The following is a 14,572-nucleotide window of genomic DNA, read 5'->3' as shown; positions in this document are numbered from 1 at the left end:
TTCTTACTCTGGCCAAAATCACACACTAAGAAAAACCACAGAAAGAAACCTGAAAACATAGATTGGGGTTTTCTAAATGTGTCTGATTATAACATAAATGGTGTTATAACCCTAGTGTCAAGATGCTTAATATATTGCCACACTCTTCCCTTATAAGTTCTGATTTGGTTAGATCTGAACAGGATCACAGGAATCCTTACAAAAAAGAAGGTAATTCTTCTCTTCAGGGAACTTTGAGGAAACCTGACCTAGATCTTACAAATCTTCTACATTCTTTAATCATACCAATCTTATCTTGCAGCTACTATCCTATAAACATTCTATTCTGTCCTACCCAGAAAGCTCTATTATACCTTGTTTAGTGGTTAAATCATTCTCCCACCCCACCCAAATCCTCAAATCTATTCCTTCTATTTTGGGCTCTTTAAAAATCTTTTGACTGTCTTAATCAGTGCTTTTCAAATTAACCTCAATGGTCAAGTACTTCATAGATTTAATTTGTTATAAGTATTCCACTAAGAACAATAGAAAACCCAATATGAAAAATATATAAAATAATATAAATTATTACATGGGGCTTAGCCTGAAAGATAAAATGTCTTCAACACTAGTTAATCAGCAAAAACAAAACCAAAACCAAATTTTAAACATTGAAATCAGAATATCTCATTTCTTTATACCCTTATATATTACCATCATTAGATGTGACAACTAGATGAATAGGGGTGGTAAGGGAGTAGAAAAATATATGTATGGGCTTAAGACTGTTTTTTGTTTAGTATACCTAGAGAGCTTAGATTAGATTCTTTCCTCTATTGTCACACTTTTCATAAAATGAAGAAAAACTCACTCCATGGTAGTTTCAGCTTCTCACTGATTTCCACTTAAGTCATAACCTCTAATCTGCAACATTAAAATTAGCTGCTGATAAACACTAAAATATAACTTAACAAATGAATACAAACAATAGGTAAAGTTAGTCTTCCCACGCAAAAAAGCCAAAGACAGGCACTAAAAAAAGTATCAGGCAATTCCACTTACATACAAAATGAGGCTCTCCAGAGATATTTCAGAATAAATTTGATTTTATATATAGTGCCTGAAAATAATCAAAATAAATCTCTGGTATAATATGGATTATACTCAATCTTAATTTCTCCAATATCAAAGTATTCCTAAATTAGTTCAGCAAATAAAGAACTTAAGACGTTGTTAAATGGTCTAACATTCAAATTATTAATACAGAGCCTTAATGGTTGCTAAGAAGGCTGTAATGTGACTTTTCACCTATTTTTAAAGTCTATATTTATTGTATTGTTACCCCTACTGATGTTTTAACAAAACCTAATAAAGCAATTTACTTTTACTTTGTAATGCTAATGGTCAGAAAGATGAATAAAAATCCTTCTCTTCATTAAATTCCTATGTAAGGAAACCATAAAGGTAAAAAAAAAATCAAACTATTATTGTTTTTTGTTCTTTAAGTGTTAACTATAAACTCTTTCCAATGTCTCAATATGACCTCAATCTTAAGCTCACCATTTCCCCACAATACTTTACTGACCAAATTTTTAAAGATATTGTAATTAGCTCCATATACTGCTTTTACTATACATTTACCACCAATCCTGCTAACAATTCTGCTACAGAAATACTTTTTTTAATTATAAAACTTGAATGTGGCCAAAAAATTGCTTGTATGGAATGTCTAATCAGACTACTTAAAAACAGCTCTAACAATTTTTAAGGTAATTTATTATAAGGTCAGATATACAGTCTACCACTTTCCTTTTTCCTTAAAATGGCACATTTAACCATCTACATAATAAAATATTTTTAAAATATTCATTACACTCACGAGCTTAAATTCTTACACAACCCAGATCCACTGAGACTTGAAAGGATCTGGGCTTTCAAGGGGGAGGAAAGGGGATCAAGATCACTGATTGGTTAGTACAAGGACAAAGGTTACTGACTTAAATATAGATACACAGTTAAAACTACTGTGTATATATTTTAAATGTTTTAAGACATACAAAATTATAATCTAATTAAAAGGTAACTGGTAATAACTTTAAAGGTTCAATAATATTTCCAAAGAAGAAAACAGGCTTAGTGCAAACACAGAATCTTGCTACCTACAAATCTTTGGATAGAATTTCAACTACACCAAGTCAGCTTTAAAAAAAAAAAAAATACTGAGTCACAGAAAATATGTCATTATGGAATACAAACATGCCTATGTAGATTTATCACACTCAAGTGACCAAATGAAATCCTGTTAAAAGGACATTGTTTAAAACATCAAAGATTTAAGAACAGAACCTAAGCAACGATAGGACTGCAAAGACGAAATCGAATGCCAGTGAAACAGAACAGCATGACATTTTCTCATACACAGCCAAATGCAAAAACATTTGAAATAGCTGATTTAATCCTTTACTCTTAAACCCTTATTCGACTTCATTTTCAATCCAAAATATATCTAAATTGCAAAGGTTATTCATAGAAATACATTATTGGTCACATAAAAAATGAACAAAAGATTAAAAAGCAGATATACCCTTGTCCTTCCAATTTTTCTTCTGACCGTCCATCTCTTGTCACAATCTGCCCTACAGATGCAATTATCAATTATGCATACCAGCAGAAAAGCTGCAACTGTGAAAATCTACCCCCTGAGACATGAAATACCCGTTTCCTCAACCGAAGCCTGCAGTCTCCTCTGCTGCACAACTGCAGCAGGACTGAAGTCACCTGACGCCTTCTGGGTGTGGTACAGTCTGACGCAGTGCAATCTGTAACTAGGCTACGAATGCCCAGGCACTACCGCCTTCTTCTATCTGCTTATTGTTCTAGTCTTTTGCTTGTTGCTCACACCCAATGGAGCTACTTTTGTAGGGTGGGGTGGGGTGGGAGGCAAGCTACCAAAAGAAAGGAGAGAAAAGAGGGTTGTTCTGGCAGAGTTAATCACTGAATATATCTGTAATACACGTGAAGACCACATTCGGTTCTTGCTTTTTTTCTTGATAGGGGAATTCTGCTGCTGCTTTCCAGCCTCATTTAAAACTTTAAAATTAATGATTACCTGAAAAGATAAAAATGGACTGATCCAAAGAAGGGTAATAGCTTAAATTTCAAGTCTTGCAAATGCATTCTCTTTTTACTTTTTCCTAAATTATCAGCATTTTGCACCCTTATAAGGGTATGACAAGAGAATCTCAAAAGTTAAATTATTACTGTTTCTTGAATATAAATTATTTAAATAGAAAAAAGTTTTTATTCTATTTCTAATGTAATGCTTTTTCTTCTTTTTCAATTACAGAAATCCAGAGACTTGTAAATATACACTTCTTTGTAATCACCACCTGCTCCAACTCAATCTTTCAATAAATATCTATTAGGCACCACTGCAGGTACTATTAATAGACTCTTTGCTTGAGGAGAAATATTCACATGCTAATTATATCATTTGCTTTGGGAAAGTGACATAAGACCAAAATAAAATTTTACTGATAAATACAAAAACAAATCAAAGGAATTTCTAAAATTTTTATTATAAAATTATAAAACTGACATTCATTCCAGTACAGAATATTTTATCTTTACTAACATTTCATAACTGGTTTAACTAACACTATCATTTGACTTTAGCAGGAAAGGCAACATATATTTTTAAATGCTTTATATGCTGAAGTATAAAGAATGGAGCCTACGCAGGAAACTACATACTTCAGAAGATTAGCTACAATGAAATAGTATAACATATATATATGTTTTATATATATATATAATATATATATGTATATATATTAGAACTTGCTGTAAAACTGGGGCTGCAAAAAACCCGTGATCATATCAGAAGTGGCCTGAATAAAGAACTCAGTTCCTTTCCCTCTCTGCCTCTCTAACTGCAAACACAAATAAAGCAAGCAATTTTTAAAGAGTCTAGTATTCTCAGATAAAAAGTTAATATTTAACTTTAAATTCTCCTCACTGGACCCTTGGAAAATGTGATATTTGAGAACACTGTCACCACGTCATATCACAGCTAAAAATCTCTGGCCTCTTCCTGCAGTAGTTAGAAATCAGAAACTATTCACTAACTATGTAACATTTCCAAAGTAGTATTTTCTAATAATGAATTCCTTAAGACTGAAGGCCAGTAACTACTTTAGCATTAGAATAATGCACTCAAAAACATCGCCCAAACACTGTTTTCAAGTCAGAGATTACTACACTAATGTGAGAAGGAAAAAAGAATTCTTGAGACAAAAGGTATTTACCATTCATATTATTCACATCTTCTGGTACTTGACTTGGTTCAATCTAGGATTTCGGACAGCAGAAGTCTGTATTTTGGAGTAGGCAGCAATATTTAACCTGTAAGACCTCCCAGGCCACCTCTTGCAACATAGTCCTCCTTTTCCATTTCTTTCCTTCCTCTAATTCTGAACCCCAGAAAAAACTCAAGTTTTTGTTTTGCTTTGTTTGCTTTGTGATATTTAGAGATGAAGGCAAATAAGATGAGAAAGAAGGGATCATTTGGGTTGAAGTGCTACTCTCTAAATTGGCAGTTGCTAGTATACAATTCTTAATAACTAAAAAAATTATTTCTACTTTCCAGCAATGGACAACAGGAATTTATAATAAAAAAAGTTATAGTTACAGAGTAGTTTTACACTTACTTCAAAATTTAATTATTCTGAGCTATACAAAAGTATGAAACTCAACATATGTCCCATTACTGAAAGGGATTAAATTATAACGCTTAACACCATACGCTGTAATATAATGCCCTCTATGGACTAAATTATAGCACTTCAGCATTAATTACTGAATTGAACCTAAGACATGAACAAAGACTGTATTCTAGAAAATGAACAAGCTACAAATAACCAAAAAATAATGAACATTCTAAGGTCTATAAACAATTTCATATAAGCTGCTAAAAATGAATAGTACAAACCATAAAGAAACTGAAAGTGATACTATTCAATAAGAACTAAATAAATGTTGATTTCTTATATTATAATCCAAAATAGATATTACAAAATATCCAAAGCATTTTAAAATTTGGAATTAAATAATCATTAGGTTTTGAACAAATCTTTGAAAACTTTTAAGTTTTCGCTCAATACATGTTTGGGGGAATCTTCAAGGTCACTTCATAATGTTTATCATAGCATGATTCAAGCATTTGCTTGATTTAATATGTTGTGCCTGAATTCAAAATCCTCTTATATATAAAGTCATTTTCAAAGTCATTTCTTAGTGTGAAGCAAATATGCACAACTCACTAAACTCCTTTGCCCAACTGAATATGGTGGATTACAGAGCATTCCACAGATACCCTTTTCTGTCTCCAACACTAGATGGCACCAACACCCATAGTACAGTTGACTGTCCAACCCAAGACAGGCAATCTGGCAAAAACTACTCAATTTTCCAGCTCTTTCCCAGGATTGATTGGCAGTCAGGAACTAGATCCGAGTACTATGGGAAAAGGAAAATAACTCCAACACCAAATAACATGTGGAATAAAACGATCTCTGACCAGAATTCAAAATCAATTTCGAACAGATCGGAATTAAACATAAAGTGAAGTCACACAGTTGTGTCTGACTCTTTGCAACCCCATGGACTGTAGCCTACCAGGTTCCTCAGTCCATGGAATTTTCCAGGCAAGAGTACTGGAGTGGATTGCCATTTCCTTCTCCAGGGGATCTTCCCAACCCAGGGATCAAACCCGGGTCTCCCGCATTACAGGCAGACACTTTACCGACTGAGCCACCAGGGAAGCCCAAACATAAAAACGAAGCTGTAAATTAGTAAGTAAACTAAAGGTTATAAATATTCCCATGTGAAAACTGAAAATATCCACTAAAAAGTAAAATAAAATTCACAAAACTAAGGGAAAACTATAAAATGACAAAAATTTGCATCTTTGTACTGTATACAAAGAACTCTCAAAATCAGAAAGAGGTGATTCTAAATTTTAAATGGGCAAAGGGGATGAACAGGCACTTCATACAAGAAATACAAATAATCAATAAATATGTGGAACACGTTCACTTTCACTAATAATTAAAGATCAAAACAGCAAGATAGTTACTTTAACCTGTCAAACAACTACAGGTTTTTTTTTTTTTTTAAAAAAGCCAGGTACACAATGTCTGGAAGGATACTTACGAAGCAAATCCTAGTAAATGACTCTAGGAAGGTACACTAGGCAGCTGGTTATGAAAGGGAGAAGACTTACCGTAATTACACTTATTGAACTTTGTATAATGTGTAAGTCATTAACTATCAATTTTTTATAAAAATATTAATAAATATTCATTGTTGGTAATCAACAGAGTAATGGGTTTTCTTATTATTAGAAGGGCAAAAATTAGTACAAGTCCTGACAAGGGATTAATCTCCAAAATATACAAACAGCTCACGCAGCTCAATATCAAAAAACCAAACATCCCAATCCAAAAATGGGGAGAATTAAACAGACATTTCTCCAAAGACGTACAGATGGTCAACAAACACATGAAAAGATGTTCAACATCACTAATTATTAGAAAGATACAAAAACTACAATATCACCTCACACCAGTAAGAATGGCCATCATCAAAAACAAAAAATCTACGAACAATAAATGCTGGAGAGAGTGTCGAGAAAAGGGAACCCTCCTACAGTGTTAGTGGGAATGTAAATTGGTACAACCATTATGGAGAACAGTATGGTGGTTCCTTAAAAAACTAAAAATAGAACTACCATATGACCCAGCAATCCCACTACTGGGCATATACCCTCTGATGTATAGATCAGTCTTATGGACTCTGAGGGAGAGGGAGAGGGTGGGGAGATTTGGGAGAATGACATTGAAACATGTATAATATCATGTATGAAATGAGTCGCCAGTGCATATTCGATGCACAATACTGGATGCTTGGGGCTGGTGCACTGGGACGACCCAGAGGGAGGGTATGGGGAGGGAGGAGGGAGGAGGGTTCAGGATGGGGAACACAGGTATACCTGTGGCAGATTCATTTCAATATTTGGCAAAACTAATACAATATTGTAAAGTTTAAAAATAAAATAAAATTTAAAAAAAAAGGATATATGCAGCACAATGTTCATTGCAGCACTACTTACAGCAGTCATACATGGAAGCAACCTAAATGACCGTCAACAGAGTGGATAAAGATGATATGGTACATATATACAATGGAATATTACTCAGCCACAAAAAAGAATGAAATAATGCCAGCTGCAGCAACATGGATGGATCTAGAGATCATCATACTGACTGAAGTAAGCCAGAGAAAGACAAATATTATATACTGCTTATGTGCTTGCGTGCTAAGTCACTTTCAGTCGTGTCCAACTCTGTGAGATCCTATGGACTGTAGCCCGCCAGCCTCCTCTGTCCATGGGATTCTCCGGGCAAAAATACTGGAGTGGGTTACCATGCCCTCCCTCCAGGGGATCTTCCCAACCCAGGGACCAAACCCACGTCTCTTACATCTCCTGCACTAGCAGGCAGGTTCTTTTCCACTAGTGCCACACGCGAAGCCCCATATTGACTGTATGTGGAATCTTATTAAAAAAAAAAAGGTACGAATGAACTTACTCACAAAACAGAAACAGAGTCAGACATGTAGAAAACAAACTTATGGTTACCAGGGGGAAGGGATAAATTGAGACTGGGATTGACATATACATACTACTACATATAAAATATATAATAAGGACCTATAGTATAGCACAGTGAGCTCTACTCAATACTCTAAAGACCTATATGGGAAAAGAATCTATAAAAGAGTGGGTATATGCATAACTGATTCACTTTGTTGTACACTTGAAGCTAACACAACATTGCAAATCAACTATACTTCAATAAAAAATTATTTTGCAAAAAGTTAGCCCAATATCTGAAACACAGCAGAAGCTCAAAAGGTATTATGTTTACTATACCTAATTTGCTATGCAACCTTGGGGAAGTTTCTTAACATTCCCGGACTTAGGTTTTTTCATCCATTAAGTGATTCCCTCTTTCAGATTATGATGAAGACTAAATGAGATGACTTATGTGAAAGTTCTTGGTACTTAAAAGATTTCCCATAAATCGAAGTCCCTCCTTTCCAGGTAAAATGCAAATAATTAGGCTTTTCTTGGCCGTTCAAAATACTTAGTTTAAAAACATCCCAAATAGGAAGAACACCTAAAAGTGAAAGCGAACTGAAACAAATCTAACTTTATTTCAAATGAGTAGTATAACCAAAGGAAAAGGGAAAATAAAACCAACCCAAGTAACTGGGCAGGGCTGAGGCAGGTTATCAGGTGGATTTGAAAAATAATCCTCATTATTTTATTATAATGATATTATAAAACATTCTAAGACTATTTCAGATGCATTCAAGGATTAAACAAAGTGTGAGGAGTCATGTTCTCACTATAGAAAAGTGTTAAGTCACTCAGTCGTGTCTGGCTCTCTGCAACCCCAAGGACTGACTGTAGCTTGCCAAGCTTCTCTGTCCAGGGAATTCTCCAGGCAAGAATACTGGAGTGGGAAAGCCATTCCCCTTCTCCAGGGGATCTTCCCAACCCAGGGATCGAACCCGTGTTTCCTGCATTACAAGCAGATTCTCTACCATCTGAGGGAAAATGCAAATGTGATATGAGGGAAGCAAGAAACAGTACTCTAGGAATGTTTTGGATCTGAAGTATATATCAACTCATGACTTCATAAATACATGGATGTACTTATGTTTATTCATATGTGTGTATAAAAGTATTTCCTTCCTCTGTGCATTGAAAGGCTAAAATGCACAGATCCCACAGGAGCAAAGTACAACTCTTCGTACTTTGCATCCAGCTCTTGATCACTGAAAGGAATCAGGGACCCTTGGAGAAACTGCTGACTGTGTGGCTGGGACAAAGTGGGCAAAAGATGAGCCTACAACATTTCGTTATATTAGAAAGTAGGAAGTGTTTCGCCCTTCACTCAAAAGAATAGCTGCATGTCACTGAGCCAACTCGAAGGGGAGCCCTTCAACTCTGGGGCAATTTATAACCAAAATAATTTAAGTATGGTAATGATTTGTAAACCATTAGGGGAAAAGAGAAATTCATGGATCCATACTGATAATTAATTAGTCAACTAATGGAAAAAGAGATTTCTTGCTAAGAGTAGAACACTGGTGTTGACTGACAAATGTGGAGGAAATTTTGAAAATCATCTTTTGCAAATTTAGTGGTAAAGAATAAATCAATCAAGAGTCTTCAATAGATACTAAATCTAGGGAAAGAATTTTAATAAAGGGCAGGATATTTGCAGTGTCACCCGTCAGCTGTCACGAAGGATAATAATTATATAAGGAAATCAGGAACCACTTGACCGAATGGCCTCATCAATGAAGGACTGACGGATAGTAGGTACCTCCAGATTGACATCAAGAGAGAGGCACTACATCGTCTTCATTTTGGCCATGAATCATAACCTCAATCTAATCACTAACAAACAATACACAAATGCAAAAAAAAAAAAAAAACAACAAGGAATTTTCTACTAAAAAGAGAGAAGGGAAAGGGCCTGTGTTCTTCAAAAATGTTAGTCATGAGAGAGAAAAACTGGATATGCTGCAAATTAAAGAAATCAAAGGCAACATAACAACTAAATATAAAACTTGGCTCTAGACTGGACCTTACAGTAGAGGACACTAGGTCAACTACCAACTGGAATATGAATGGTAGATTAGAAAAAAGCACTGTTATCAATGTAAATTTACAAAGTTAATAGCTATGCTGAGGTTATGTAAGAGAATATCCCTTTCTGAAGTATTTAGGGGTAACAGAATGTACAGAACTTATCTCATGGGCTCTGGAAAAAAGGGTGTATTTATGTATCCATTGTCTAGTTATTTATAAAAAGAGATCATAAATAATAAAGCAAATGGGGAAATATTAACAGGTAAATTTAGATGAAAAGTATAAGACATTCTTTGTACTTTTATTTTTGCAATTGTTTTTAAGTTTGAAATTACTCCCAAATGAAAGTTGTTTTCAAAAAGCAATTATCTTAAAAACTCAAGTGATACCATAGATTTTCTAAAAATTCAGCTTAATTACAGTCACAGGAAATTTAGCATATAATGTGTAATAAACCCTCTTTTAACACAGACTGGTTTTTCATTTTAGTTCTGAATAAACCTGATGTTTCTTTTCACAGAGTCCCTCATGGTCAGTTTGCAAATTCATCTGTCCCTAGCTTCAAGTGAGTAAGTTTCTACATACTGACCATAATACCCACACATTGCCCCCAAAATATCAAAACAGGATCTGGAAAATGTTTATCATGTTTATATAAATGAGTAAGTCTATATGTTTACTCACATTTGCTAACTCTAACTTTTAAAGTAGCACCTCTTTGTGAAACCATTCTTAATATCCCAAGGTAGAGAGAGCCTCTTTGTGCCCTTAGAATTGTTAATAATCTTCCAATCATTATACACTTATATCCCTGAACTGTCACTCTATGCCAAACTGAGACTTCCATTCATCATCTGAGAAAAACATTTCAATTGTCATCTGGTAGTGCTATCAGTTAACTATTCAGAAGTTTCACTATATGGGTCTAAATTTAGTAACATAAATTTAAGCAATTATTAAAATATTTTAACTTAGATATTTATACTTAAAATAAGTGGAAAGTGAAAAATTAAAATGCCAATGATAATCATAATATATCTTAAGCAAAAAATGAAAACCATCAAGGTACCAAAAGCATAAATCTTTAGCCACAAATCTTTTTTAAAATGAATGTGTATTTATTTATGTATACCTGTGGCAGATTCATTTTGATATATGGCAAAACCAATACAATATTGTAAAGCTAAATAAAATAAAATTTAAAAAAATAATTAAAAAATAATTAAAATAAATTAATTAATTAAATAAAATAAAGAACACATATGAAATGCTCAGCCTCTAAATAATGAAGTACAGTGAAGCAAAAAATAACATAATGAACGTTCATTAATTATGAACTGAGAGAAACCAGTATTTACATTTTACTATTGAGTATATACTTTGAGGGAATTCCCTGGTTGCCCAGTGGTTAGGACTCAGTGCTTTCACCACAGTGGGCCATGTTTAATCCCTGGTCAGGGAACTAAGATCCCACAGGTCATGCGGTATGGCCAAAAAAGTAAAAAGAATACAGCTTGACTGAACCAGATAAAGGGCATGAATATAAAAAGCGAAGAGAAGCTTTAAAAAATGGTCCCGACTCATAAGTAATCAAAAAAATTCAAATTAAAACAAAAAAAATGTTTCCTTTATTTTTCAAAATGGCAAAAATCATTTAAAAAATAAAAAAGCTACCACTTGTTGAATGCCTATATATGCCAGGTAATTTCCAGGCCTTTTTAAAAAGAACACTTAATAAATTATTTTATTTTACAATAGTTTTGGATTAACAGAAAAATAACAAGAATATTACAGAGAGTTAGCATATACCCTGTACTCAGTTTCTTATTATATTACTATGGTACACTTGTCATATATAATGAGTCAATAGGGATACATTTTTATTAACTGAAGTCCATATTTTATTTGGGTTTTCTTAGTTTTCACATAATGTCCTCTTTCTGTCCTAGTATTCCATCCAGGCTGAAGTGAAGGTGAAGTCGCTCAATCGTGTCCAACTCTTTGCAACCCCATGGGCTGTAGCCTACCAGGCTTCTCTGTCCATGGGATTTTCCAGGCAATAGTACTGGAGTGGATTGCCATTTCCTTCTCCAGCGGATCTTCCCGACCCAGGGATCAAACCCGGGTCTCCCGCATTGTAGACAGATGCTTTACAGTCTGAGCCATCCATCCAGGCTATCACATTACATTTAATCATCATGTCTCCTTAGTTTCTCAGACTTCATTGTTCCTGATGACTTTGACAGTTTTGAGAAGTACTAGCCAGATTATTTTGTAGGATGTCCCTCAGTTTGGGCACAGACTATCAACATAGCTTATCACTGTGAATGTTAACCCTGGTCACCTGGCCGAGGTAGCACTTCAGGCTTCTCCACTATAAATGACTCTTTCTCCCTTTTCCATCCTGTATTCTTTGTCATACTAAGTGAAGTCAGACAGAGAAAGACAAATATTATATGATACCGCTTTTATGTTGAATCTAAAAAAAAGTGTACAAATAAACTTATTTACAAAACTGAAATAGTCACAGATGTAGAAAATAAACTTGTGGTTATGTGGGGGTGGGGGGGCGGTTAGGAAAGGGGAAGGATAAATTGGAAGATTGAGATTAACATTTACACACTACTATATATAAAATAGATAACTAATAAGGACCTAATGTATACCACAGGGAACTCTATTCAATATGCTATAATGGCCTATATGGGAAAAGAACCTAAAAAAGAGTGGGTATATGATATACAGAACAGATTCACTTTACTGTACAACCTGAAACTAATACAATAGTGTTTATCAACTATATCCCCATAAATATAAAAAACAAAAAACAAAGAAAAAAAATACGTTTTGATAAAATACCTTTTTATCAACGGAAAAGAAGACTAGCATTCATTTTTCTCCTAATTAATTTTATCTAAATATATCAACAAGGCATCAAAGTCTGCATCACATTTTGCTTATCTCCTTTGCTGATTAAAATCAGTCTTTTTTTTCCCCCAATTAAAATTGAATCCTGCCTATAAATGTCATTTTAAGAAAACAAGGAGAACAAATTGGAAATAATAAATTATCTGAGCAAGTTTTATTTATTATTTAATACTGATTAATGTTTTCACATTTAAAAGTATATTCAGTATTAAGACACAGAAATCTAAAAAAAAAAACACCTAGATCACAAACAAGGATGCAGAAAATCATTAGCCCTCTGAGAACAGAGATGACCATTACAACTCCCTTCCTTCTGACAAATCCTCAATCCTTATCTTAACTAAGCCTCTCCAGAATCTGGTAATGTTGATCAATTCTTCTACCTGTAACCCTTCTGCGTAGTTGATGTCTGCGGCTTTAACTACTGCCTTGAGTCCACAGTAAATACATGCATACAGTTACGGTCTCTCTCAAGAGCTTCCTATGTATAGTATCTCTCATTCTTGGATCACATAGGTACCTTAATTACAACATTCTCAGAACTGAATTTTTATTGGTCATCTGGTGACGTGGATGAACCCAGAGTCTGACACACAGAGTGAAGCATGTCAGAAAGAGAAAAACATACATATGGTATCTAGAAAAATGGTACTGATGAACCTATTTGCAAGGCAGGAATAGAGTTGCAGTCAGAGAACAGACTTGCGGACACAGTATGGGAAGGAGAGGCTGGGACGAATTGAGAGAGTGGCACTGCCATATATACACGACCATGAGTAAAACAGGTAACTAATGGGAAGCTACTGTATAACATGAGGAGCTCAGCTCCATGCTCTGATGACCTAGAGGGGTGGGATAGGGGTGGGTGGCAGGGAGGTTCAAGAGGGAGGGAATATATTATACATATAGCTGATTCACAGCAGAAACTAACACAACACTGTAAAGTAATTATACTCCAATTAAAAAACATTTTAAAAAAGCATCTGCCTTGCACATGAATAATCTACAGGTAATATATACTACTATGTCTAATAAACACTAAGCACTCTTTAAAAAAAAACAACAAACAACTATTTTCTCCCATTAAACCCACTTTATTTTCTCATGTTTCCAACTCAGTTTCTCATACTGCCATCCAGGTATCTGCACATAAAAGGAACCCGGTTTCCCCAGAGTAAGCTTTAACTCCTCCCCTTATCTTCATGTCCGATTCCAATCAAACACTATTACGTCTCTGTGCCCATCCCATTGCCTTAATGTTCATGATCTCCCCTTTTTTTGATTATAGCAACAAACTGTAAACTGGTCTATCTCCAATGCCTAAGTATACTCAGTAAATTCATAGTAATCGCTACATATTTTTATAGAAAACACATCTAAATTAGGATGCTAAATAAAAACAAATGCACAAGTTACTTTACACAAATCAGGTATGTGGGAAATGTGGAGTCAAAAGAAAAAAATGAGAATTAGTACTTTCCAGGAGAATTAATAGCATACCTCAATGTATACTTCACAAAACATGTAATACTCAATATGCTTAACTTTACACCTATTACTGGAATTACTGCATTATATTGAAATAGTAGAGATAAATAACAGAAATGTTCTTTCCTTAAGATTTTAAAATGAAGTTATTTCTGGGAAAACAAAAGTAAACATATCTGAAAATACTTCGTTTTTAATACCTCTTGCTCTTTACACTATTAGGAAACACTAAAGCAAAAGAGAAGAAAGAAACAGATGTTGAAGTCAATTCTAATAAAATTTTGTTCCAGTTCTGTGGCACAATACAAAAATTACCAACAAATAATTATTGGCAAGTTAAGAGCAAGAGTGAGTGATGAGTGCAAGAGGGGTAAAAAAAGCACTAAAACCTTTAACTGAGCCAGTAAAAAGAATTCTTACCGATGTGATATATTTAGACCCTATAAACAT

General features: G+C 34.2%; 1 protein-coding gene across 10 annotated transcripts in view; it reads right to left on the bottom strand.

Annotated features, from left to right (window-relative positions):
* The window catches only part of RTN4 (reticulon 4), a 75,629-nt gene that overhangs the window by 33,645 nt on the left and 27,412 nt on the right, over nucleotides 1-14,572 (bottom strand). The window contains exons 1-2 of one of the 10 annotated variants that reach the window (XM_086326885.1): nucleotides 2,564-2,745; nucleotides 1,042-1,099 (exon numbers count right to left, since the gene is read on the bottom strand). The exons of 8 other annotated variants lie outside the window; for them this stretch is intronic. In XM_086326885.1, the coding sequence (XP_086183011.1) occupies nucleotides 1,042-1,099; nucleotides 2,564-2,597 (92 nt within the window). In that variant the 5' untranslated portion in view covers nucleotides 2,598-2,745. Of the gene's footprint in view, nucleotides 1-1,041; nucleotides 1,100-2,563; nucleotides 2,746-14,572 lie in introns of those variants that run through there. One more of the 10 variants, XM_086326886.1, reaches the window with a different exon arrangement.

The sequence above is a fragment of the Bos grunniens genome, chromosome 11 (assembly GCF_055505025.1).
Source record: "Bos grunniens cultivar Pamir isolate PY7600 chromosome 11, Bosgru_T2T1.0, whole genome shotgun sequence".
Classification (NCBI taxonomy): Eukaryota; Metazoa; Chordata; class Mammalia; order Artiodactyla; family Bovidae; genus Bos; species Bos grunniens.
This window is presented reverse-complemented; position numbering and strand designations above follow the sequence as displayed.